The sequence below is a fragment of the Tachysurus fulvidraco genome, chromosome 7 (assembly GCF_022655615.1).
Source record: "Tachysurus fulvidraco isolate hzauxx_2018 chromosome 7, HZAU_PFXX_2.0, whole genome shotgun sequence".
In the NCBI taxonomy this organism is placed as follows: Eukaryota; Metazoa; Chordata; class Actinopteri; order Siluriformes; family Bagridae; genus Tachysurus; species Tachysurus fulvidraco.
Window position 1 is genome coordinate 13,673,475 of NC_062524.1, and position 25,737 is coordinate 13,699,211.

The 25,737-nt window shown below is 41.5% G+C and overlaps 2 protein-coding genes across 7 annotated transcripts in view; both read left to right on the plus strand.

Moving 5' to 3' along the window:
- ctdp1 (CTD (carboxy-terminal domain, RNA polymerase II, polypeptide A) phosphatase, subunit 1) overlaps positions 1 to 17,630 on the plus strand; it is a 17,906-nt gene extending 276 nt beyond the window's left edge. For 2 of the 3 annotated variants that reach the window (XM_047816014.1, XM_047816013.1), the window contains 13 exons: positions 1 to 292; positions 2,209 to 2,292; positions 2,384 to 2,474; positions 3,064 to 3,219; positions 3,415 to 3,565; positions 3,770 to 3,860; positions 4,021 to 4,193; positions 5,922 to 6,842; positions 7,300 to 7,441; positions 7,631 to 7,846; positions 14,200 to 14,353; positions 14,488 to 14,684; positions 16,530 to 17,630. The exon at positions 1 to 292 is cut by the window's left edge. In XM_047816014.1, the coding sequence (XP_047671970.1) occupies positions 48 to 292; positions 2,209 to 2,292; positions 2,384 to 2,474; positions 3,064 to 3,219; positions 3,415 to 3,565; positions 3,770 to 3,860; positions 4,021 to 4,193; positions 5,922 to 6,842; positions 7,300 to 7,441; positions 7,631 to 7,846; positions 14,200 to 14,353; positions 14,488 to 14,684; positions 16,530 to 16,689 (2,781 nt within the window). In that variant the 5' untranslated portion in view covers positions 1 to 47 and the 3' untranslated portion in view covers positions 16,690 to 17,630. The remainder of the gene's footprint in view (positions 293 to 2,208; positions 2,293 to 2,383; positions 2,475 to 3,063; positions 3,220 to 3,414; positions 3,566 to 3,769; positions 3,861 to 4,020; positions 4,194 to 5,921; positions 6,843 to 7,299; positions 7,442 to 7,630; positions 7,847 to 14,199; positions 14,354 to 14,487; positions 14,685 to 16,529) is intronic. The other variant, XM_027163694.2, reaches the window with a different exon arrangement.
- Positions 17,631 to 18,672: 1,042 nt separating this feature from the next.
- Positions 18,673 to 25,465, plus strand: zbtb22b (zinc finger and BTB domain containing 22b). 4 transcript variants are annotated; one of them, XM_047816017.1, is made up of 6 exons: positions 18,673 to 19,012; positions 20,192 to 20,418; positions 20,906 to 21,793; positions 22,520 to 23,425; positions 24,401 to 24,528; positions 24,660 to 25,461. In XM_047816017.1, exons 2-5 carry the CDS (start codon positions 20,194 to 20,196, stop codon positions 24,494 to 24,496), a joined length of 2,115 nt encoding a protein of 704 aa, XP_047671973.1. In that variant the 5' UTR covers positions 18,673 to 19,012; positions 20,192 to 20,193; the 3' UTR covers positions 24,497 to 24,528; positions 24,660 to 25,461. The 4 variants fall into 4 exon arrangements, 3 of the variants coding, with proteins under 3 accessions (XP_047671973.1, XP_047671972.1, XP_027019496.2); XM_047816016.1 differs by having other exon boundaries at positions 24,401 to 25,461; XR_007143484.1 differs by having other exon boundaries at positions 18,676 to 19,012; positions 22,520 to 24,528; positions 24,660 to 25,465.
- The last annotated feature ends 272 nt before the right edge of the window (positions 25,466 to 25,737 follow it).

Genomic DNA, 25,737 nt, shown 5'->3' on the forward strand with positions numbered 1-25,737 from the left:
TGTGTCGCAGTGAGCTGTGTTTACCGTTGTGCACTAAGCGCCTCAGCATGGAGGTGACGGAGATTCGGCTGCCGGCGGCAGCGCGTGCGGTGCGGCTGAGGGAGTGGAAGGTGGAGCTCGGGGCGGTGGTGAAGGTGGATTCTGTGCTAGCTTTGTGTGTGCTGATGCCTACAGACACCGAGGGGCAACAACACAACAACAACAGGGCACTAACGGAGAAGAAGCTGAAGTCTGACCGAGCTGGGGTGGTTACAGAGCTGTGTTATGGGCTGGGAGACGTCATATGTCCAGGGTAAAGTACTGAATTACTAAACACACCTCACTTATGTCCATGGTAAAGTATTGAATTACTAAACACACCTCACTTATTTCCAGGGTAAAGTACTGATTACTAAACACACTTCACTTATGTCCAGGGTAAAGTACTGATTACTAAACACACTTCACTTATGTCCAGGGTAAAGTACTGAATAAATAAACAAACCTCACTTATGTCCACTGTAATGTACTGAATGAATAAACACACCTCGATTATGTCCAGGATAAAGTACTGAATTACTAGACACACCTCAGTACTGAATTACTAGACACACCTCACTTAGTACTGAATTACTAGACACACCTCACTTAGTACTGAATTACTAGACACACCTCACTTAGTACTGAATTACTAGACACACCTCACTTAGTACTGAATTACTAGACACACCTCACTTAGTACTGAATTACTAGACACACCTCACTTATGTCCTTTGTAAAGTACTGAATTACTAAACACACCTCAGTACTGAATTACTAAACACACCTCAGTACTGAATTACTAAACACACCTCGGTTATGTCCAGGGTAAAGTACTGAATTACTAAACACACCTCACTTATGTCCTTTGAAAAGGACTGAATTACTAAACACACCTCAGTACTGAATTACTAAACACACCTCAGTACTGAATTACTAAACACACCTCAGTACTGAATTACTAAACACACCTCAGTACTGAATTACTAAACACACCTCGATTATGTCCAGGGTAAAGTACTGAATTACTAAACACACCTCACTTAGTACTGAATTACTAAACACACCTCACTTAGTACTGAATTACTAAACACACCTCGATTATGTCCAGGGTAAAGTACTGAATTACTAAACACACCTCGATTATGTCCAGGGTAAAGTACTGAATTACTAAACACACCTCACTTAGTACTGAATTACTAAACACACATGAACTTATGCTTGATTTTTACAGCTGAGTCGCAGAGGGGTCAGGAGTGGGAGTCAAACTCACAACCTTCTGATCAGTAGACCAACACCTTCTCCATGTATATACCCCATTGTTTTGATTTGTGTTAGTTCTTTACAGCCCCCTGAGTTTGTCATGATGTCAGACTGCTTCCTTCTCCTGAGATCAGCTACAGTTTTCTCTGAAGCTGCACGTGCAGTCAATAAAACCCCTGAAATAAATAAATGATGTTTGAGAGAGTGAAATCTGAAACGGTGACATGGACGATCTAACCCCTCGTCTGGAATGAAGAAGTGTTAAGAGTTACACACGTTTTCACAGGATATTTTAGACTTTTGGAAGGTTTTCAGAGATACCAGAGTGAGGAGATGGGACCTCTCACATCATAAAGTCCCTGGAGATCCTCTGTGCTGTGGTGAGCCCATGTGCATTAGACAACTGTTCAGCTGAAGGATTCACCCACTATGGACACTGCATGGGAGGACTGGATTATGGGCTGCAAAGCTATGGGATCTTTTCTGTTTCTGTCTACGCACCTGCACATCTTACCTCCTGTTCTACACAATAAGCACTGAAGTCCATGACTTCTGTATTGTAGTGTCTTATCATCTTACGTCTTATATCATGAATAACATACAGTAGCACAACCAGAGCTGCCCAGTAGGTGGCAATAGTACTTGACTGTTGTACCTGAGAGAGAGAGAGAGAGAGAGAGAGAGAAACAACCACCACCTACACAGTTAACTGTAAACTAACAGCACCGGATCTCTGTGTGTTTGGGGGTCGGGGCTCATAACTGTAGAATGGAATGATGCTGTAGAATTCTGACTCCTTGTAACAGCACATCTTTGTCACAGTGAGGCACGAATGTGAACATGAAGAGTGTGTGTGCTTCTTACCTGAATCCTTTTGAACCCCTATGATCTGATCTCATGCCTGTGTTTGTTGTTTGTCTGTAACAGGGACGTTATTGCACGAATAGAAGAATGCAGTCATCCTATTGTGATGAAGGGGCTGTGTGCTGAGTGTGGTCAGGACTTAACACAGTGAGTTTACTTATTATACATACTCACTACACATATAATGAATCACCATGTTTCAGCTTTAGACAGATGAGCGTGTTCCTAACATTTACAGGCTGCAGAACAGGAATGGTAAGCAGCAGAACATCTCTACTGCCATGGTCTCCATGGTGCACAGTGTCCCAGAACTGATGGTCAGCTCCGAGGTGAGCTCCATGTTTATGTGGTTATGGGGGTGGGGGTAAAATACTGAATTACTAAACACACCTCACGTAGTACTGTATTACTAAACACACCTCATTTATGTCCAGAGTAAAGTACTGACTTACTAAACACACCTCATTTATGTCCAGGGTAAAGTACTTTACAACACTTCCCAGAGCTGTGTAATGACTTTGTCAGGCTCAGGAAAAGATAAGATGTTGTTCCTGGAGGAGAGGTCCATGGTCTGTCTGCATGTGTTCCAACTTTCTTAGATGCTACAGCAAGATTATGCTGTATTATTACTGCTAGATTATTACTGCTGTAATTATGTCTTGGACAGATGCCGCCAAATAATTGTTAAAACTGTGAAAATGAAGCAAATTTTTTTTGTTTGTAGAAAAAAAAGAGAAAGATTTGAAATGTACTGTATGCTGTTCATCTCCGAAAATACCCTTGTATTATTGACACAATGACACCTGTTGTCATGGTGATGGAGGACCTGAAGTCAACAGCATGATCATGGCATTTGTGTAGGATGTACTGATGAGTGTGTGTGTGTGTGCGTGTGTGTTTTGTTATTTTTGCAAGCAGCAAGCTGAGCAACTCGGTCGAGAAGACCAGAAGAGGCTCCACAGAAACAGGAAGCTGGTTCTCATGGTGGATCTGGACCAGACTCTGATCCACACCACAGAGCAGCACTGTCAACACATGTCAACCAAAGTGAGCTTCATAACCACAACAATCGAAGTAATCACAAATCTAAACTGTATGAATACACACAATATAAACGTATATACAAACACACACCACACAAGAACGTGTTCTACACCTGAACACACAGATTAAAGTGAAGCTTTAAGGAATATTGTTGTTGAACATTCCTGACCATCTCAGTTTCCACTTCTCCTGGTTCTCAGCTCCAAGTTTCTTTCTGTCTCCCAGGGGATTTTTCATTTCCAGCTGGGCAGAGGTGAGCCCATGCTGCACACACGGCTCAGGCCTTACTGCAAAGAGTTTCTGGAGAAGATTTCCAAGATGTATGAGCTGCACGTGTTTACTTTCGGAAGTCGCCTCTATGCACACACCATTGCAGGTCAGTGACGCAGGGTTCATATGTTTCTATATAGAAACGTGGCGTTTTGTTCCACAGGTACTCCATTGTTCTGGGTTCTGTCAAGTTGTAGTACTTTAACAGGACCACCATAAGACACACTTGGATTTGGTTTCCATGTGAAGAGCTTTGCAGAGAAACGACATAATCGCTTTTCTTCTCACCTTTTCTTGTCTTCTAAAAAAGGCTTCTTGGACCCTGAAAAGAAACTTTTCTCACATCGAATCCTGTCCAGAGATGAGTGCATTGACCCGTTCTCCAAGACAGGAAACCTGAGGTAATTTATCTGCTTGTGATCTGTCAGAACTTCATCTCCTTTGATCCAGTTTCAGTTGAGACAGTCCTGTAGTGTTGTAGAAGATTTGTAGTGATGTAAACAGCCGGAAATAATGAACAGGTCTTAACTTCCTGCTGCACTATTATTGGGTCCTCTGTAGGAATTTGTTCCCATGTGGTGACTCCATGGTGTGCATCATCGACGATAGAGAGGATGTGTGGAAGTTTGCCCCTAACCTCATCACGGTGAAAAAATACGTCTACTTCAAGGGAACGGGTGACATCAACGCTCCGCCCGGGTCACGAGAGGCTCAGCGGGAAAAAAAAAGTGCAGGTGATTTTGAGTAATTAGACATTCATATTGTTCATTTTGAGCAGTGGCCAGATATATATATATATATATATATAGTTCAGTGTGTATGTATGTATGTATGTATGTATGTATTTATCCCCAATGAGCAAGTCTGAGGTGACTCAGGCAGCAGTGGCAAGGAAAAACTCCCTTAAATTGGTAAGGAAGAAACCTTGAGAGGAACCAGACTCAAAGGGGAACCCAACCTCATATGGGTGGCACTGGTGGTGTGATTACAAATATACAGTCAACCAAGGGTTGAATTAGTGTAAAGATCATATAGAGTTCAGATCTCCTCTTGGTATCATAGAGTCCAACTGGAGCTCGTAGATCTGTAGATGTCTCAGGATTCTCATAGAGTCAGCCTCATCTCAGTGGAGGTCCAAAATCTTCATCGCACGGAAGACAATCGGAGCTGGTACAATGTCTGGATGCCTCGGGATGGGTAGAAAGAGAAAAGCAGTGTAGAGGGATTAACATATCTGCTGTTCATAAAAAAGGTGAAAAGTATTGGTGCATAATTTTATGGGATGTATTATGTGCGTGTGTACGCCTGACTAAAGAGGTGAGTTTTTAATCTACATTTAAACTGGGAAAATGTGTCTGAGCCCCGAACACTAACAGGAAGACTATTCCAAAGTTTGGGAGCTAAATAAGAAAATGCTCTACCACCTTTAGTAGACTTCTGGGAACTACCAGAAGTCCTGAGTTTTGTGATCTCAGAGAGTGTGAAGGATTGTAACGTGTTAGAAGACTAGTTAGATACGTGGGAGCTAAACCATTAAGAGCCTTGTACGTGAGTAGCAGCAGTTTGTAGTCAATTCTAAACTTAACAGGTAGCCAGTGTAGAGATGATAAAATTGGGGTTATATGATCATACTTTCTTGTCCTAGTTAGAACTCTGGCAGCTGCATTTTGGACTAACTGTAGCCTATTTATTAAAGATGCAGGACAACCACCTAGTAATGCATTACAAGTCCAGTCTAGAGGTCATGAATGCATGAACTAGCTTCTCAGCATCAGATACAGACAGGATGTTTCTCAGCTTGGCAATATTTCTAAGGTGGACAAGGCTGTTTTGGTAGTATGGGCGATATGATTTTCAAAAGACAAGTTGCTGTCTAGTATGACACCCAGGTCTTTCACTGTCGAGCTACTAGTAACAGAACATCCCTCTAAGTGAAAGTTAAGTTGCGAGAGTTTCTGTGTTCTGGTTTTTGAACCTATAAGTCGTATTTCTGTCTTATCAGAGTTTAACAACAGAAAATTACAGCTCATCCAGTCTTTTATCTCTCTAAGGCATTGAGTTAATTTGGACACTTTGGCTATTTCATCTGGTTTTGATGAGATATATAACTGTGTGTCGTCAGCATAGCAGTGGAAACTAAACTAATAATGTTCCCTAATGGAAGCATGTATATCGAGAAAAGTAGAGGTCCTAGAACTGATCCTTGAGGGACCCCATGATTAACTGGTAATAAAGTGCAGTGCACGAGTTCACATCCTAGTGTCGCTGTGATTGGCAGGTGGACAGACAGGTTGCTCCTCCCACACAGCATGTTTTGGTTACTCATGATTTCCATATAACAGGGCGAGTGCTTTTCTGTTGTGCTTCTTCAGAGCTGTTATTATTTAACAGTTGTGCAGATGTTAGAGGTCAGATGTGTGTGATTTAATTCTTTTTAAGCAGTTCATTCCATTCTGCTGTAGGTAACCAGGTCAGTCAACCCGTAGAGAACCCCAACCTGTCTGGATCATCAGCCGAAGAGGGGAAAAATAACGTCCACCGGAAACAGGACAAGGATAAAAAGTCACCACATGACGAAATGTCAACTGCTGATGCTGACGTTCAAGGAGAACCAGCTAGCCAGGGAACTCCTGATGGAAACAGAACAGAAAAGTCACTTTCAGATAATATACATGACGTTAAAGTAGAAGAGTTGGGTGTATCGGACGGGACGAGGCAGTCAAGTGAAACTGGAGATCACGACAATGTGACTGTAGCTGGGAGCGGTGACTCGACTAAACCGGGATCACCGCAGAATAAAAACGATCAGGTCATAGAAAGCACAGAAAGTCCACAAACAAGCATAGATGAGGAGTGTTGTGGTACAGAGGAAAACGGAGAGGGAGGATTAGATGCTGGCAGCATCTGTGATATGGATGAAGAGAGCCTCTGTGATAACGGATGTTCTGACAAGAAGGAAACCGAGACCGAGTCTCAAAACAGCGAGCAGTCCGGTGTCACCATGGGAGAGGAGTCTTTGGACCACAGCATGGTGGACGAGGAGGAGGAGGAGGAGGAGGAAGACATGGACCAGGACGATCACTTGATTTACCTCCAGGAGATCTTGATGCGTATTCACAACGAGTATTACTCCCGCTACGAGGCGTATCTCCTGGGTGACTGCTCCGACACGCCGGACATTCGTAAAATCATCCCTGAGCTGAAGAGCAGCTCTCTGGCAGGCACAAACATCGTGTTCAGCGGTTTGTACCCCACAAACTACCCCATGGAGCGAACACGAGAGAGCTACCATGCAAAAGCATTGGGTGCCAAGATTAGCAAGAGCCTCGTGCTCAGTGCCAAAGATCCCGACCTCACCACCCACCTCATCGCAGCTCGTGCAGGTAAGACATGCATACAGACATTTTCTATAGCGCTCAGCTCCAGGCCACTAAACCTTCATACGAACACTTTGGGTTACCATAGCAACCACTTAACATACCACCAACACACCAAAATAAAACTCATTTGTAACAACCAATGGCCAACCACACACTAGCAATTTCCAGGCAAGCAACGCAATAGCAACAGCCACCGAATAACACTCTAACAACCCCATGCAAAATCATAGCAATGCCCTGGATGTCATAGCAACCACATAGCAACCAATTCAGATACCATGTGTTTGCCCCAAACACAAAAACGTTAAGATAAGGAGAATTCTTATACAATAAATACATTTAAATCTTATTCTGCTGATGGACTCAACTTTATGTTGAGTTCTGACTGGTCTTCTCTGTTTTATAAACCTCTAACTTCTAAACCTCTGTTTATAACTGTGTGTGTGTGTGTGTGTGTAAGGTACGGAGAAGGTCCGGCAGGCCCAGGCTTGTAAGCATGTTCATGTAGTGAATCCAGATTGGCTTTGGGGATGTCTGGAGCGATGGGAAAGAGTGGAAGAGCAGCTGTTCCCTCTTAAGGAGGACTACACAAAATTCCAGAGGTCTGCTACAACTTCTCTCCATCAAAGTCCATCAGATGTTTTCTCTTAAACACTGTTTAGCTCTGGTCCTAACCCTTTCTGCTCACTTAATTACCTACAACTGAACTATAATTATTAAACTGCATTATTTTAGATCAATACAAGTTAGTGTTAATTACTGTTATTTATGTTGTTGTGTGTGTTTTTTAGAAGTAATAGCCCATCAGCATTTCCTGATGTTCAGGAGTCCTTCCCAGCACCTGTTATTGACCCTGTTTTCATCCAGCCCAAAGGCCCTCTGCCTCCAGAGGTGCACACGTACGACTCAGTAACTGGGAAGTTGATCCGAAGAGGACCTCAGGTACCACGTCAGTCTCAGAAATCATCGGTGATGTCGTCAGGACATGAAGTGCACTTAAACTTTAGGTACTTAGATGAGGTTCATTCTGTGCTCCATAATGTTGTAGGATTTGGTGTGTGGGTGTGTCCCAAATCACATACTTGTGCACTATTCTTCTACAGTGTGTAGTATAAATAATGTCAGTAGTGAGATTACACACATGAAGAGGGGCGGGGCTGCAAGGTGCTGGCGCCGAATGACAAAAAAAGGACACTCCGGTGTAAAAAAAAAAGGTCTTACAGATTTGCCCAGATTATGTAATAATACAGTGTATTATGCTAAAGTCTACCCATGGGGACCCGGGGTAGAATAGGTCCTCAGCACCCCCTTGCTGATCGTAAGAGGTGACAAATGGGGTGACTCATTGGCCGTGAGTTGCGACTCGTGTCGTTGGAGGAAGATGTCCTGGTGCTTGAGGATTGTGGTTAGTTGCGACTTCCACTTATCCAACACATCACTTTGGCTCCTACTTCAATCAGACGGGAGGTTGGGAAGGCCCGTCCCAATCAATCGGCTAGTCAGGACTCGCCCTGGAAATAGGTTGAGTTGCAAACATCTGTATAACTTGCATCTTCCATATACCATTTCTGTATCCTTGATGTACATCCGGTGGATGTCCACGGCTCTGTACATCCCCATGTAGGGCTCCGAGGTGGGTGAGGAGCAGAGATGATGAAAAATATACTGGCGAACAAACAAAACACCAAAAAACGATTACTGGACCAGGATTTGGAGATTGAACTAAAGACTGATCTTATTTTCTCCTCTGATAACGAAAACTGGCAAAGATTTATTTTACTGGAATCATTGACTAAAGACATGCCTCTTACCAAACTGTCTCCTTTTGCAATCCAAAAAGGAATAACTGGAATTGCGGGAGCAGTCAGAGATATCAAGAAGCTGCGGTCTGGACAGATCTTGGTGGATTGTGCTAGGAAAGCAAACTCAGACAATCTACTGTGAGCAACGACCTTGGCTGGTATAGATATGAAAGCCTTCTGTCATCCTTCTTTGAACAATAGCAAAGGTGTGATCCGCACCAGAGAGCTGCAGGATATGGACGAAGCTGATATAACCTCGGAACTGAAACAACTGGGAGTGATTGATACCAAAAGAATTATCATCAAAAAGGATGGACAAATGATCAAAACAGGAACATACATCCTGACTTTTAACAAACCTCAACCACCCGAAAGAATCAAACTTGGATATCTAAGTGTCATTGTGGATATATTTATACCAAATCCACTGAGATGCTTTACATGTCAGAAATTCGGTCATGGTTCTGCAGGATGTAGAAATAAGCCGGTTTGTCGGAATTGTGGTGAAGAGCATCAGGAAATGGACTCTTCAAAGCCCTCTAAATGCAAAAACTGCTTTGGAGATCACGCAGTTTCATCAAAGAATTGTCCCATGTGGATTAAAGAAAAGGAAATACAAAGAATGAAACACACAATGAAGGTAAGCTATGTCGAAGCTCGTAAATTGGTTGAAGGACTCCCTGCTTTTACTTTGAAGAAGTCTTATTCTGCTGCTGTTATACTGAAGACACATACTAGTAGTTGTCAGACAGATCTAACTTGGATATCCACAGATAAGCCCAAAGACGTAAGCGGTACAAAGAATTTGAATTCTCAAAAAACGAGGAACATTTACATTCAAACCAAGCAAGTTCAAGATGTACAACTGGAACAAAGCGGTTCAAAAGTGAAGAAAAAATCCAAAAGCACAGTAGCTCCACATTCAAGTCAAGACGTACGTCGAACTCAGGAGAAAGATAATCCAAAAGACATTGAAATGACTGAGACTATGCTTAGTCGCAGCCACAGTCTCTCCCCTAAATGTAAAAACAAAGGACCTGCTCCCATCTTTCCCACTTGAGGATAAGTAACCTTATAATCCAGTGGAATTGTCGAGGGATAAAAGCCAACGCTGCGGAATTACAACAATTAACTGCGAATTTGAATCCACTTGTCTGCTGTATTCAGGAGACCCTCTTATCTCCAGAAGATGCCTGGAGGCTTAAAAATTTCAAAATGTACAGTGCGTATGGTCCGAATCTCCACCGGCCTTCTGGATGAGCAGCGGTCTTGGTGAAAAACAATTTAATTCACAGTCATATAGCGTTGGATGCCCAATTTCAAGCGGTAGTGGTTCAAATTACTCTCCACAGAGTAGTAACAGTATGCTCTATTTACATTCCACCGTGTGAAATCATTTTACCTCAGGAAACGGATAAGCTTGTTTCACAACTGCCAATGCCATATATACTCATGGGTGACTTTAACAGCCATAATACCTTATGGGGAGAAGGCCGATGTGATGTTAAAAGGAAACGAATGGAAACTTTTATAGTGAATAATGATTTGTGTTTGCTAAATGACGGGACAAAAACACATCTTCACCCAGGTCATGGTACCTATTCAGCGATTGATTTGACAATATGTAGCGCCGATATCTACCTTGACTGCTCATGGAGGGTCTGGGATGACCTCTGTGGAAGTGATCATTTTCCAGTTATCATCACATTTCCACAAGTGAGTATCCAAATGAGGCCTTCAAGGTGGCAACTTAAGAAAGCAGACTGGCCTTCGTTTCAGACTATGTGCAGAGAAAAATTTGTTCTTGCAAACCGGGACAATCAATGCTCCATAGAATCCTTCTCCCAACAGTTAATTGATATTGCAAATGAGACAGTTCCGAAAACACCAGCAAAGTCTCACAATAAAGCTAACCCCTGGTTCAATGAGCAATGTAAGAAGGCTATTAAAACACGGAAAAAGGCTGAACGGTCTTTTAATAAACACCCATCAGAAACTAACTTGTTGCGTCTCAAGATTTGCAGAGCTCAAGCTCGTAGAGTCATAAATCAAGCAAAGAAACAGAGTTGGAGTCAATTTGTGTCAAGTTTAACCTGTTATACTCCCGAGAAGAGGATTTGGAACAGGATTCGTAGAATGAAGGACATGGAGAGTGAGTCTTATATACAGCATATTAAAGAACAAGGGACACTTCAGACAAGGGAGATGGATATAGCAAATACATTAACTGACTACTTTGAAAAGAACTCATCAATGGAGAATTGCCTCCCTGAATTTCAACTAAAACAAGCACGGCAAGAATGTAAAGAACTGAATTTCTGTTCTGATAACATGGAAGTATATAATCATCTCTTCAAGATGGAAAAATGAATAAACTCTTTAAAATGTTCACATGATACTGCTGTTGGCCCAGATAAAATTCACTACCAGTTTTTAAAGCACTTACCTTACTGTGCTTTAACTCTTTTATTAGATCATTTTAATACCGTATGGATTTCTGGGAAACTACCGGATTCTTGGAAGGAAGCAACAGTGATTCCTATACCTAAACCAGGGAAAGATCACACTGATCCAAATAACTATAGACCCATTGCCTTAACCAGTTGCTTATGTAAAACCATGGAGAGAATGATTAACAACCGCCTTGTTTGGATGCTGGAATCAAAGAAACAATTAACTGACTACCAGTGTGGATTTAGGCGTGGAAGGGCACACTGGACCAACTAATTCGGCTGGAGACGTACATCAGGGATGGTTTCATCAGGAAAGAACATCATGTTGCTGTCTTTTTTGATCTAGAAAAAGCATATGATACAGCATGGAGGTATGGGATTTTGAGAGATCTTCATCGTATGGGCTTTAGAGGAAGACTTCCTATCTTCATTTCAAACTTTTTAACCAGTAGATGCTTCAGAGTCCAAGTAGGAAACTCTCTATCAAATATTCACAGACAAGAACTTGGAGTTCCCCAAGGAAGTATTCTCTGTCACTCTCTTCAGTATCAAAATTAATAGCATTGTGGAAGTTATTGGATCGGACATATTCTGCAGCCTTTATGTGGATGATTTGAGCATCTGTTATAGAGGGAGAAATATGAGTATGATCGAAAGACATTTGCAATTATGTATTAACAAACTTAGCCAGTGGACCACTGAAAATGGTTTTAAGTTTTCCAAAACCAAAACTGTTTGTATTCATTTCTGCCTTCAGCGAACTCTGCATCATGACCCAGAACTTTTTATCAAGGGAGATCAGATTGAAGTTGTTAAGGAAACTAAGTTTTTAGGTCTTCTTTTTCATGATAAAATGACTTTTATACCACATTTAAAATTGTTAATCAAGTGCCTGAAAGCTATGAATATTATTAAAGTCTTGGCCAAAACAAAATGGAGTGCAGATTACATCGTTCTTCTGAGACCGTATAGAGTTCTCATTCGATCTCGTTTGGACTATGGCAGTATAATTTATGACTCTGCCAGGAAGTCATATAAACAAATAATTGATACAGTGCATCATCAAGGGTTACGACTAGCTTTAGGTGCGTTTAGAACCTCTCCAGTGCAGAGCTTATATATTGAAGCCAATGAACCTTCGGTCCAAAACAGACAGTTAAAACTGTCACTTCAATATGCTATTAAACTGAAAGTGAATGAAAATAACCCAGCATACTCTGCAGTTTTTAACCCTCAGTTTGATCAGTTGTATGAGAGCAAACCAAGATCCATCAAACCTTTCGGCGTTCGTATTAATCCACACTTATGACATTTGAACGTAAATCTGGACAACTTACGTCAAACACACTTCAGTTCCTTGCCTTCTTGGATATTAAAGAAACCTGTAATCAACATGGCTTTAGGACACCAGAGAAAAGGTGTGACTTATCCAAATGTTTATAGACAGCAATATACGGACATAAGAAGTCAGTACTCCTTACACTTACTAATATTCACGGATGGATCAAAAGCAGAAAATGGTGTAGCTGCAGCGATGGTGACTGGACATCAACAGTATGGAACTAGAATTCCAAAAGAATGCTCAATTTTCACAGCTGAAGCCTGTGCTTTGCTCTTGGCTTTGGAACACATTGATAATTTCCAACTGAAGAACACTATAATTTTTACGGATTCTAAAACGTGCCTTCAAGCAATGGAATCCTTGGAGCTTAACCATCCGTTGATTGATACTATTTTAACCAAAGTTGCTCATCTACAGAATCAACCCTATAATATAAATTTCTTATGGATTCCAGGACATGTTGGACTTTCAGGAAATGAGCGAGCTGATGCAGCTGCTAAGAAAGCTTTAAGGCAGAATGTGACTGGATGCCAAATTCCTCCCTCTGAATATAGACCTATTATCAATGACTATGTATTAAATAAGTGGCAAGAGGAATGGAATACATGGTCGAATAACAAATTGTTTGAAATACACCCTGAAATTACTACCAGGTCTCTAATACCTACGAGCTCAAGATTCGATCAGATGATCTTAACCAGATATAGAATCCGACATACAACGCTGACACATGAATACCTGCTGAAAGGAGAAGACCCCATTCAGTGCTCGTACTGCAGCATTCCCCTTACTGTCAAACACATTCTGTTGGACTGTCCTGCGTATAATGACCACAGAAGGGTATTTTATGAGGCCAATTCATTTAAAGAGCTATTTTACAAGGTTTCATCAGAAAAAGTTTTAGAGTCTCTGTCATATATTAATGTAAAAGATTTAATTTAAGTTGTCTATATTTGTCAATATTTATTCCTGTGAGTTTAGGTTATTTTAGTTCTTATTAACCGTTCTTACCATGAAGATAGCCTCAGTAGCTGACATGGCAGTAAACTACAGTAACTAACTAACGTGCTAAATTCAGTGGTGTCGCATTACATCCGTTGGAAATGGCCTTTACTTTCTAATACTAAGGTGTACTTAAGGAGGCGGGGCTTCAGGCTATGTTGGTGAATCATTTAGAGCAGTGGCTTTAGAACACTTTATAGTTAGGTTTAATGTTGTGGAACGTTCCAGAGACCTACATTATAGCTGTATTAAACACTAAATTTCACTCTCTCTCTCTCTCTCTCTCTCTCTCAAAAAAAAAACAATCTCCTACACTGGAGACTCCTTCCATAAATGTTCAATAAAAGTCTTTGAACAAAAAACGTTACCGATTTATAAATTTGCCTTGGCTACATGATGTTATTTGTTATTAGTTTTAGATCACGTGGAGTGTCCAGCTTACATGTCCCCGTGCGTGTAATGTTACCATAGAAACCAATGTATTGTGCTTGTAACACTCGTACAGCTGCTGTACAGAAATCAAGAAACCTGGAGAGAAATCAGACTCTGGGTGACACTGTACAGGAAATAATGTCAATGGAAATAATGTCCTTTAAGAAGGAGTCTTCTCAGCGTACACAGAAGTTGTCCACATGTTGACATCTCTCACTTACAGCTCCCCGGCACTACAATTTGCAGTGTTTAGCTTTTTTTTTTTTGCTGCAGTTCTTCTTTTGCTCTGTGGATAAAATGTTGAACTACTTTTTTTTTTTTTGTTTCAGGGATTTGAGATTTCTGCAGCAGGACGATGTCGACAGCTCCAGAGCAGATGACGAGCAGCCTGGACCGACACGCAGGAAACGACAGCCCAGCCTGTCCGAATCCTTGCCACTCTACACACTCTGCAAGGAGGACCTAGACAGCATGGACAGAGAGGTGAGATGATCCCACATGCAGACCATAGTCCAGATTTGCACCTGATTTTAAAGCAGTTTATAGTTTAAAGTATTCGATTAGAATTTACTCTTGACTCTAACCATGTCTGTGACATTTTTGGGGGGGGTTGGCAGGTGGATGATATTCTTGAGGAAGAAAGTGATAATGACAGTGAGGGAAAAGAGAAGGAGGAGAGAGTGAAGGGAGATGATGAGGAGAGCAGTAGACAAAGTGCTGAAGCAGCAGATGATCACCAGACCCTAAACATGTCTGTCAAAGACACATCATCAACATCCAAAGAAGACAGCAGTCGGACAGGGATCACACCAAGGTACTGGACCTTACTTAGTTCTCTTAGTCATTTTAAATAACTGACAGCTCAGTGCAGAGGTTTATGCTCTCTTGCTGTTTGGTTATGTAGAATTTTGTTCAGTATACTCTCAATCACTGTAGTATTTAAAATAATCTTTATTCTCAGAGTTGCAGCTCGTCTGAAGACCAAAGAGACATCAGGGGATAATCTTACTGATTGTTCTGGCTGTAATTCAGTACCATTGAACATGAACTTCCCCTAAGACAAGTCGAGCCAGTTTACTATATTATTTCAGTAAATCTCAGGGACGTGTAACAGTCAGAGAAAAGTACTTTTATCCACATACATCAGCTAACAGGCTAAAATCACTGTGTTTGACACGGAGAGTGGAGGGCTTTTATTTTGTTCTCTCGGCTCCTATGACGCGTTGTAAACCGTCTCTGCACCATCATATACCTACAAACCCAGAACATCCTGATCCTGACCTCCCTGGGGCCCTAAGCAAAATTCTGCTATGGGTCCCTCCTACCTTATTATTTACTGAGGGATGTGCATTCATATTGACCTGGCATTATGCCCATTTCAATGTAAATCCACTGGTTTCCATATTGCATTAACATTGTTGTAACCTTGATTGAGAGGTTGTCATTTAGGAGTGCTATCACGCTACTTTTTTACTGGTCCCCACACAGATGTTGCTGCTGGAAAGTGCGCGTGTCATTTCGTGCACGGTTGCACGCGCATATGAACACATGTGCACGCGCGGCGAGGTTATCGAGCTGCCGTTTATAAATATCATTTCCCTTGGGAGTTTATTCACGCGAATGTTCATGCAAAAAATTGTTGTGTGACAAGACAGACAGGCCAAGAGATGCACTGGCAGCACTGCACAGTTATTTTATCTAGTCAGATCGAGACTAGAGCCAGAATCACATCACCTTAACTTTACTGTTATTTGCTCTTGCTGACATCAAACTTGAAGAGAACACAAGTTTACCTGATTGCTATTCTCGCATTTTACTCTCATTTTGTTTCTTTTTTTCTCTTTTCATAGCCAGATGGATAGCTCCGCTTTATATTGTCATCCAGGGGTGGTTCTAGGATTTCATCTTTAGGGGTTTTAGCCTTCAGTGAGAATTTAAAACAAGAAGAGTTTTATATTATATATTGTATGACTATATAGTAAGGCAAAAGTTATGGTATTATTTAAAATGGCAAAAGTGGACACCAAAATTTTATGCATGATGTAATGATGCCGGTCTCGAATCAAATCAGTTCATGTATGTTTGCATTCTCTACAAACAGTGTGTACAATAAATTCAGTCATTAATAAAAAAAATATTCACAAGACAAAGACCAAATAAATAAATGTTATTTTTATTTAGTATTGAATGGATTGTTTGCATTAATATTTTGTTTGTGCTATCAACTCTGGTAATAAGAATAGTGACATTTCACTGCTTTTCGTTGCCATCTCTACGTCTTTCCACCGATTAACATTACGTAATTTGCGGGGCCCTACGCAGCTTGCGTAGTGAGCGTATAGGGCCGATCGGCTCTGAACCTACCTGCAAAAGTATACAGAGATATTTTATGTAACTGTGTTCTTCCAAATTTGTGGTTTGGGGAAGAACATTACATGGGTATGATTATCATGGGTGCACTAACCTTTGCCCATATAGTGAATGTGTCTGTTTGTATTTGTGTTAATTGATTAAAAACCTCAGTATTGTTTGTTCTCACCACTATGCTCTGTGGTAAACCCTGGGCTGCTCTCTGGCTCAGGAACATGCAGGCTGTTCACACAGATCAGCAGTCACACTGTTTAATCAGTCATACAGATCACTGTACTGTGTTTTCTAGAGGTCACAAGAGAAAGCTGCAGGACGCCAGAGAAGACGACGACGACAAAGACGGAGACTTGGCTAGCCAGTCCAGTAAGGAGTCGAACGAGGACGGTAGTAGCTCAGAAGCTGATGAGATGGCTGCTGCTCTGGAGGCAGAGTTAAATGACTTCATGTGATCAGTGAGACCAATGATATTGACCTTTCTCTGCAATCACTGTTTCTTTGGCTCAGTTTGTGCACTTCACCGCTACTGTGTGTGTGCGTGCGTGTGTGCGTGCGTGTGTGCGTGGGTGTGTGTGTTGTACATAAATCATCAGGTGGATAAAATATTTGTATGATTGAGGTTTGATTTATTGAGGTGTGATGTGACAAAGCTGTTGAATATTTTACTGCATTACTTTTGGCCAGTGGATGTTTGGATTTTAGGTTTTACAGAAAACTAAATAATAATAATTTGTGATAACTGCCAAAGACTACAACAGGCAGCTATATTTTTTTCATATTTTTCTGTTCAATTTCTTTCTCCACTTTTTGTCTTTGCACAAAAAAAAAACCTTGGCACATTACATTTTCTGAGAATTTTTTTTTTCCAAAGTGAGTGTCTAGTTAACATTTGTTATCTTGTAGTTTCACTGTTAATCAGCTTCCTTTACAGTATTTTATTTTGTTTTTTTGCTTATATTTTTACTGTTCATTTCAAGGTTGATGTACTATATAATGCTTGTATATTGTATTTCATACCTTTCCTTACTAAACAATATGTGCAAAAAAATAACGGTTTTAGAGATTGAACAAGTCACTAGAGCTGAATTCCAAAAAATCGTAGGTGGGGGTGGGTTTTTGTGGTAATTCTAGTTTTGACAACAATGGAGTTTTTCTGCCATTAATATTCTTTCAAACCTCGATGAAAACATATATTTTTACAAAAGCAATGTATCTTGTATTTTAGGTTATTTGGCTGTGTGCCTGTAAAGAAGATGATGATGATGATTGTGATGATGTAACTCGGTGCTGAATGCTTTCAGTTTGTCTAAAGATGTCTAAAATCATTCTGTACAGATGACAAAGTTTAAAGATGTTTATATGACCTAATAAAAAGGGATTGGTAATGCCTCAATTTCATTGAATGCAACCATCATTTCCATGTGCTTAGAGTAACCCCTGTGTTTACTCCATCAAATGAGGCAAAGCCATAAAGAAGGGATGGATATAAGTTCATCCAAACCTCAGGTGGTACAATCGCATCTGAAATTATTGGAACACCAAGGGCAATTCTTATGTTTTTGCTTTTATATGACATTTATATGAACTTATACTCAACTTCTGATCTCAGTAATATACCAGAATTCCAGCTTTCATTTCCTGATATTTACTTAAATGTATTAAACTACTTAGAACATGACACCTTTTGTTTAAACCCAGAAATATTGGAACAGATGTGTCCTATAAGAATGTTTAAACCATTAGTAGCTCTGAACATGTGGTAAAAACTAACACTCGGCCTCAGGATACCTGGGTCCAACCCATAGTATTTACTGTACGTGATGCCCCACAAGCCTCCACAGGGTTCTCCCTGTCTGAATTGCTAAATAGCTTCAAGCCTCTCTGGCTTTGATGTCATAGAATTGAGAGGAGGGACCTTCTGAGGGTGCAAATTAAATTCAGTATCTTATTGACCTGAGAACAAAACTCGCTGTATGATCCTGGCTGTATGATGGGTGCTCAGCTACATGAGTTTCACAGGGAAATGAAGTGTTTGTATTATATATGTATTACTTAACTCAAGCTTCTCCCTCTGGAGACCAACTTTCACCATCCCAAGTGAGTGAGGATGCCAAGCAGAATTTCTTGGTCATACTAATCTCATAGAACATCAAACTGAGATGCCCCTGGGGTGGTTGTACACAACCTGCCCTATCGTCTGCCTGAACGCTAAAAACAAGTTGTGCAGGAGTAAGTTCAGGGTCATGTTTGACAGAAAGTCCTACAGTGAAAAGTTCAGAATTGTGGTCCTGGTTCCTCAGGAACATCTCAGAAGGCTTTCTACTAGATGTTATGTGAGGAGGTCTGGGGTTCCAGTGAAAGTGTAAAACACTGTTATAAGTCATTTATGTTTTACTGTCTTATCACATAATGTTTTGGGGTTTATTATCAGATATAAACTGTAAAGCATATTATTTTCAGTAGTGTACTAAACTAATTTACTTTATCCTCTTTTATCAGTTAACATTATACATTAGACGTGTTTATTAAAATGGACTAAGAATAAAAAACTTCTCTCCTTCAGACACACCACTGTGTTTACACGCGTTCTATTTCGGTCGGCCGAATGACCCCACACGATTGTGTGGAATTTCTCTTAAAGGGATCATATGCAGCTGGAGCTCTGGAGCTAAGCGAACATTTCTGTTCCAAATGTTAGCTTTCTTCCTGTCGTGAAGATGGAGATTTTACTGCGCAAACACACTCATGTTGGTCCTTAAACAAGCCTTTCCAGGGGTAAGACTGATTAAAGGCTTATTTTCATCGCTGATAAGCGGTTAGTATAGTTAGCGCAGTTAGCATAGCTAGCATATCTAGCACAGTTAGCACAGCTAGCACAGTTAGCATGCAGTCGCAATAATCCCTGAGAAAAGCAACTAATCTTCTGTAATCTGTGTGTTTTAACATGTTTGACATGTTCCTGCTCTTCATCATGTTCAGACTGAACAACAATAATATAACAACATCAATAATAACAGTAATAATAGTAACAATAACACACCATGTCTCAGTCTTCACTGTTACTGCATTACAGACTTCACTACATGACACTGTACTGGGTTCAGACCACACACAGATCTCTGACACTCATTAAACACTCACATCTGTGTCTTACTGCTGATCCGACATTTTGGATCGAATCCCAGTTGGCCAACTTTATGTTCCTCTTTAAGTGTGAGATCAATCCCAATAGGACATTATTATTATTATTATTATTATTATTATTATTATTATTATTATTATTATTATTATGTGAATACGAGTGGTTTGTGTGTTCATTATGGAAGCTGACCTAGTGACATTAGGTGACAGGAGTCTTCAGCACAGGTGACTGGGGACTGTTACACCACATTGTTTACGTTCATCTGAAGCTGGGATTATTATATAGAGACACTCACGAGTTCGTTCTCAATACTACAGCGTAAACACAACGTCGATAGTTTAATCGTCACTAGAACTTTTTTTACTGCCAAATGGTTTTATTGGATTTGATTCGAATCTCTGTTTATTTTCTAAACACTCTTATTTCTCCCTGACAGCCTGATGAATATGTTTCGACACCACATGTCTTTCGCGGGTCACTAAACCGTTGTTTAAACTGAAGTTTTGTTTTTGTTTTTTGTTTTTTTTTTGTGTTTTTTTTGTTTTTTTGGGGGGGGGGGGTATTGTTACATTCCAGAAAGATGTGAAAAGTTCCCCAGAATCATGTGTAAAGCCTGACACAATCTCAGCTCTCCCTGTGCTTGTTCACGCAGCATTGTGTTACAGTGACTGTGAGAATGATGAAAAACAGTCATGTGCTTGGTTAAGAATAGTGTGCACTACAGGGAGTGAAATCAGTTCTATTGTGTGTGAACGATTTTGGATGTGTGTGTGTGTTTAGTTGTCACTTTGTGTCTTTTTCACGCTGCTCAGGAATGCAGTCGGCTACAGAGGAGAACAGTTGTGATGGTACCTCAGGTGTGCCTATGGGTTCGATGGTACAGGTGTGTTTCCCTAACGTGCAGACATGTGTGCTGGACAGCCTTAACAGACAGCGTGAGGACGGCCAGCTGTGTGACCTCTCCATACACGTACAGGGACATGTCTTTAAAGCCCATCGCTGCGTGTTAGCTGCCTCCTCACCGTACTTCCATGACCAGGTGTGTCCTTTACTCACTGCCACTTACAAACTGTCAAGAACTAAACAATGGGAAAAGTTATTTACACATTTAATGTATAGAGAGTGTATGTATGTATGTATGTATGTATGTATATAAATGGTATATGGTCAGTCCATGCATCATCCATTTCATCTATGTCGAAAAAAGAAAATGCAAAATTTCACTGTACTGACATGCAGCTGCTTGTGCAGGAATATGGAAAAAACTAACCGAGTTTCTCAGAACATCTCCACCTCAGAATCACTGTTCTGTAGTGTTATTGAGCACTAGCACCTAGCCATGCAGTTAAGATACACAAGCAGTCTTCATGGAATGGGTTTCAGATGGCGAGCAGCCGCATACAAGCCTCACATCAGTATACAATGCCAAGCGTTTGATAGACAGGTGTAAAATCAGTGAGTGTGTGTGTGTTTGTGAGAGAGAGGCTCTGCAACTTGACCGCTCACGGTGTGTCTCTGCTTGTTAGGTGCTACTGAAGAACATGTCTACAGTGTCCATCCCAGCTGTAATGGACCCGCTGGCATTCGAGAGAGTCCTGCGCTGTGCCTACACTGGCCAGCTGCAGATGCTCCGTGAAGACATTGTCAACTACCTCACCATTGGAAGCGTCCTGCAGATGTGGCACATTGTGGACAAGTGCACAGAACTACTCAGAGAGGACAAGGGAGGTTCGTCTGGGCCACAGGGTACAGCTCCGTCCTCAGAGAGCGCTCGATGCAGCAGTATCGCTAACAGGGAATCCTACGGTGGAGAAGGACACCTACAGTCTGTGGCGCCGCCTCTGACCCGTCCCTCACTAATCGAGAGTCAGTCTCCCAGCAGTACAAACTACTTCAGCCCCAAAGATGCTAGTTTCGGTGGAGCCATGGCGAGTACAGGAACAGTGGGAGACGGAGGCATGCATTCTACTCCGAACTACTGCATGCCGTCCAGTCAAGAAGACGCTTTCCTAATTGATGAGGAGGAGGAAGAGGATGAGGAGCTCGTGTACCCGAGGAAACAGGAACAGGGCAGTGGCAGAAGGAAGAAGCCTACTCCTGCCTCTGATCAAGACATGGGAGTGAGCGACAGTTTCGGTGTTTCCTCCTACCAGGATCTGGAGTCGTCTCCGCCGCAGAAGCGCCCCATGTACAGCCAGCCAAGCATCATGCCTCGGAAGCAGTGGGTGGTGGTGAAAACCGAACGCTCCAGGGATGACGACTTCATCGTGGTGTCTGGAGAAGAAGGAGGTGAAAACGAAGACGAGCAGGATCTAGAGCTCAGCAAAGAGAGAGAAAGGGAGAGGACATTTAATATTTCTAATGTCAGGACTCTTTCTGCAGACCTCAGCATTAGGGAGGACATGGAAGCCCAGGTGAGGATCATTTAGTGTTTGTTGGAGATGGTTTTAGTGTTTGTTGGAGATGGTGTAGGTGTGAGGAAGTAACATGTAGTGAAGCAATAAACAGCACACAGTTACACACACTATCATGGGAAGTCACCGGGAGTTCCTGAAAAACTCAGTGCCACATTCAAATAAAGCTCTCAAGATTTCTTATAAGAAGACAAACCTCTGATTATTAAACAACACAAAATAGCATCTTTTTTAATTATCACTCTTTCCCAGAAAAACGATGAATCAATGATGGACACGTGACTGTGGAATGATTCACAGTTGCGTAAGTGTTGCGTAACTCTGATGTTAACTGGAAGCTCCGCCCCCTTCCCTCTGTCTCACATAATTTTCCTGCAGGAGGGACACTAGAGTTGTAATAAAATTACATTAAGATAAATCCAGTATCTCTCACCATGTGTTTTAGTTTAAATGAAGTGACATAGTTTACTCTGACTATATTACATGACCAGGCCTGCCAAGATCTCCACATTTAACTCCGTGTTTCTGGGTAGCCAGGTTGCACACTTATTTTTTGTTAACTTGTTTCTCCTGAAAAGACCTGAGTAAAAAGAAGAACGTAGTCCTTACTTTTTATACTTATACAAACCTCCCTACGAGTTTTAATGAGTTGTACTGCGAGCCCGGTTCCTTCTTACATTAAATCGTTTTAATCCATGAAATAATATTTTGCTGTCACTTCCTCAGGTTGACTACTGCCAATCACCTGAAGACTACCTCAAGGTTGAAAGTGGTTTGATGGACCAAGCGTCGTCACAGCACTCTGTGGAGAACCCCAGCCAGAGCAGCAGTCGAGGATTACTGAGCTCGGTCCAATCAGCCGCTGCCAGAACACAGCTCTTCCCACTGGACATGCAAGGGAACCAGATTGTTCTCTACAACCAGCCTTCTCTTTCAGTCAGCCACCAAGATGCTTTACCTGGGGTGTCCTTAAAAGGAGCCTCAGAGCATGGAAAGGTCCACTTACCCAGGCACGGTGGAATGGACAGTGGCTTTGATGGGTTAGATGGCAATGGGGCTGGCACCGCGGGCAAAGTCTTTATGTGCCACTGTGGCAAAAGGTTTACTCACAAGAGCATGCGAGATCGCCACATCAACATGCATCTCGACCTGCGGCCTTTCCACTGCCCGGTATGCTCCAAGAAGTTCAAGATGAAGCACCACCTCACAGAGCACATGAAGACACACACGGGTCTGAAGCCGTACGACTGCCTTAGCTGTGGGAAGAAGTTCATGTGGCGCGACAGCTTCATGCGACATCGCTCTCACTGCGAAAGGCACACCGGCATCAGCACTAATAGCGAGCTGCAAGGCACTGAAGGGTCAGTGATTTCCCCTCAAAATCTTCTTCAGCATCAGCCCTCAGGCAACAATGGTACTCCAGGCAGCGCTGGAGGCAGAAGTGGAGTCCCAGTTATGTCTCCACACCACTCCAGTAGCAGCAGCAGCAGTAGCAGCAGTAGAAGCGGCTTGAGCATGTCCATCCCTGGCTCGCTTTTAGGGCTTAACCCCCAAAGTGGAATGTATGGTCATGGCTCCGGTGTCCTTGGGCTAGACGTGAGCCAGAGTGAATGTGGGGATGATATAAGTGAGGTGTGTATAGGTGAAAACAGCATCACTTAGACATCACCTCAGCAAACAGCTAAATATTGCCACGTCGGACCACGTGTACAGTCGTCTGGTTGTGATAGTGTCTGTAAGCATGATTCATGTAACAAGTTAGGAAAGAAATAACGTCTAAAGTCTTAGAGCACTTATAATGTGTCCATCTGTTATTGGTGCATTAATTTTAAATAGTGCACAGTCCAGTGGACGTTTTAAAAACATTCTAATTTAATGATAAACAAATCTTTTTTTAAATAATTTGGACAAAATACATCCCTGGGTATTTTTGCAGGGCAGCACATCACATTCCTCAGAGCAGAACATATCACACAAGGGCTCTTATTGACATCCTGTGATTTGATGCTGCTGCAGCACTTATTATAAGGAGAGGACGCATTCGATCATTTTAGCTGAGCTGTGACTTCCAATCAAAGCTATACTCAAATCTCCAGTAGATACGTTAAGGCACTGGTATAAAATGTGAAAGCCTCGCATTCAGAAGTAAAGCCTTGTAAAATAAAAGTAAAGAAATAAAAAAGATCAGCATGATGTATGTGTAGCAGCCTGGAAAAAACTCTTGTAGTTCAGAAAGTTCTTCTTCGCACATACTTTATCCAGAACTAAAAGCTTAATGTCTGAATAAACCCGAAAAAAGGAGTACATTTCAACTTCATAATTTAAAGATTTCAATCGATTTCCAATTAAAGACACTTTAAAAATTTCTCCAAATAAAGTTGGAACTTAATGTATAGAAGAAGTGCATTGTATTTAATGTCTATTCTAAAGAATAGAATAGAAATTTAGATTTATTAGCAGGTCTGAATGCAGAGGAGCATTTTATTATCGGTCTCATGGCTTTCACGCTCAGTATCCAGCACACGGTAATGTATGGATTTAATTTTTTTATATTGTGCTGAATGTGCAGTTCATAAACCCAGTATAAATGGTCACTGTGATTAACAGGAGTGTGTTGGACACAGAGATGCTTGTCAGGTTTATCTGTGCAGAACTCTGTATCTCAGACAACCCCAGGGGGCAAGAAACTACAGTACGTCCTAAACGGATTGTTCTAGATTAATCCGTCTACCATGGTGAGTAATCTAGAAATCTACACGATACACTGCCTAGGAAAGTGGAATCTGCAGCCAGCTTTTCAGCTCCTTATGTAAAAGATGTCCTGCTGTTAATAACACACTTCTATCCGCATTCATTTATCACCCAGCACCTTCTCCACGACAACTCCACCCTTTCACAGCCTCCCCTCGGAAACGCCCCCCTGCCGCCATAACAGATTTGTGTCCCGAAGTGCTTCCACTCATCCCCACATTCCACTGTATTTATGATCTAAATGACCCGAGTCGGTTTGTTCTCTTATTTTGCCAGCCTGGGTCTCGGCCGTACGTTTTAAGAGACTTGTAGTTTTATCTGGTGCCAGTTCCGATATGTAAAGCCATCAAGTTCATATTCTGCTTTCTTAACATTTCTCTGTAATCTCTTCATGTGATTATAAACATCAGAGTTGTGACCTTGATTAATTTTTATTATTAAATTTTTTTATTGTTCTTTACAAAGCAGAAGGAACAGAGAATATGACACATTAAGGGACTCGCTGCATTCCAAATCCTGTTTCCATGAACTTAACAGAGGTGTATAATAATAAAAAAACGACAAAATGACACAGGGAGTAATTAAAGAGTTATCAATACTGCTTCTGATTTTAATTCTGAAAGCTTTGCCTTCTGTGAAGGCTGTCGAATTGATTTGCCATGTTTTCTAATGGACTTGTAGCACTTTTGACGTTTCGTGAATGTGGATTTTACGAGTAATTGTATAGAAACTGAGCTCATGCGTTTAATTGGTTCATTTCAGTACGCTGACATAACACTCAACCTGTTCTCCATGTCAAGGACGGGTTTAAACATTGTGTGTTAAATGGATAAAATCCTGTTACGCATTTGTCAATAATAAAGATTCACTGGAAAAAAACTGGTCTGAAATGGTTTGATGAATCACCTTACTTTTACATCATGTGGACATCGTGTGTGTGTGTGTGTGTGTGTGTGTGTGTGTGTGTGTGTGTGTCACTTCCCTGGGGTATAGATAGCTCCAGGGATGCTTTAAGGGAAGAAGGCGAGCTGGCGGAGGCAGTATGATGCTATGGGCAATGTTCTGCTCCTGCAATTCATCTGGATTTTAATACCACCTACCTAAACATTGTTGCAGACAAACATTGGACCAGACAGTGTAGCCTTTGCTAACCAGGTACATCAGTGAGCCTTGGGTGCTGGTTCACGTTTGTC

What these genes read in the sequence shown, in the direction of transcription:
- zbtb22b (XM_047816016.1), top strand. Translation starts at nt 20,194, where the DNA reads ATGCAGTCGGCTACAGAGGAGAACAGTTGTGATGGTACCTCAGGTGTG. An exon ending in GGGAGGACATGGAAGCCCAG is followed by an intron (nt 21,794 to 22,519) that starts GTGAGGATCATT and finishes TCACTTCCTCAG; the next exon opens with GTTGACTACTGCCAATCACC. An exon ending in GTGGGGATGATATAAGTGAG is followed by an intron (nt 23,426 to 24,400) that starts GTGTGTATAGGT and finishes TGTGATTAACAG; the next exon opens with GAGTGTGTTGGACACAGAGA.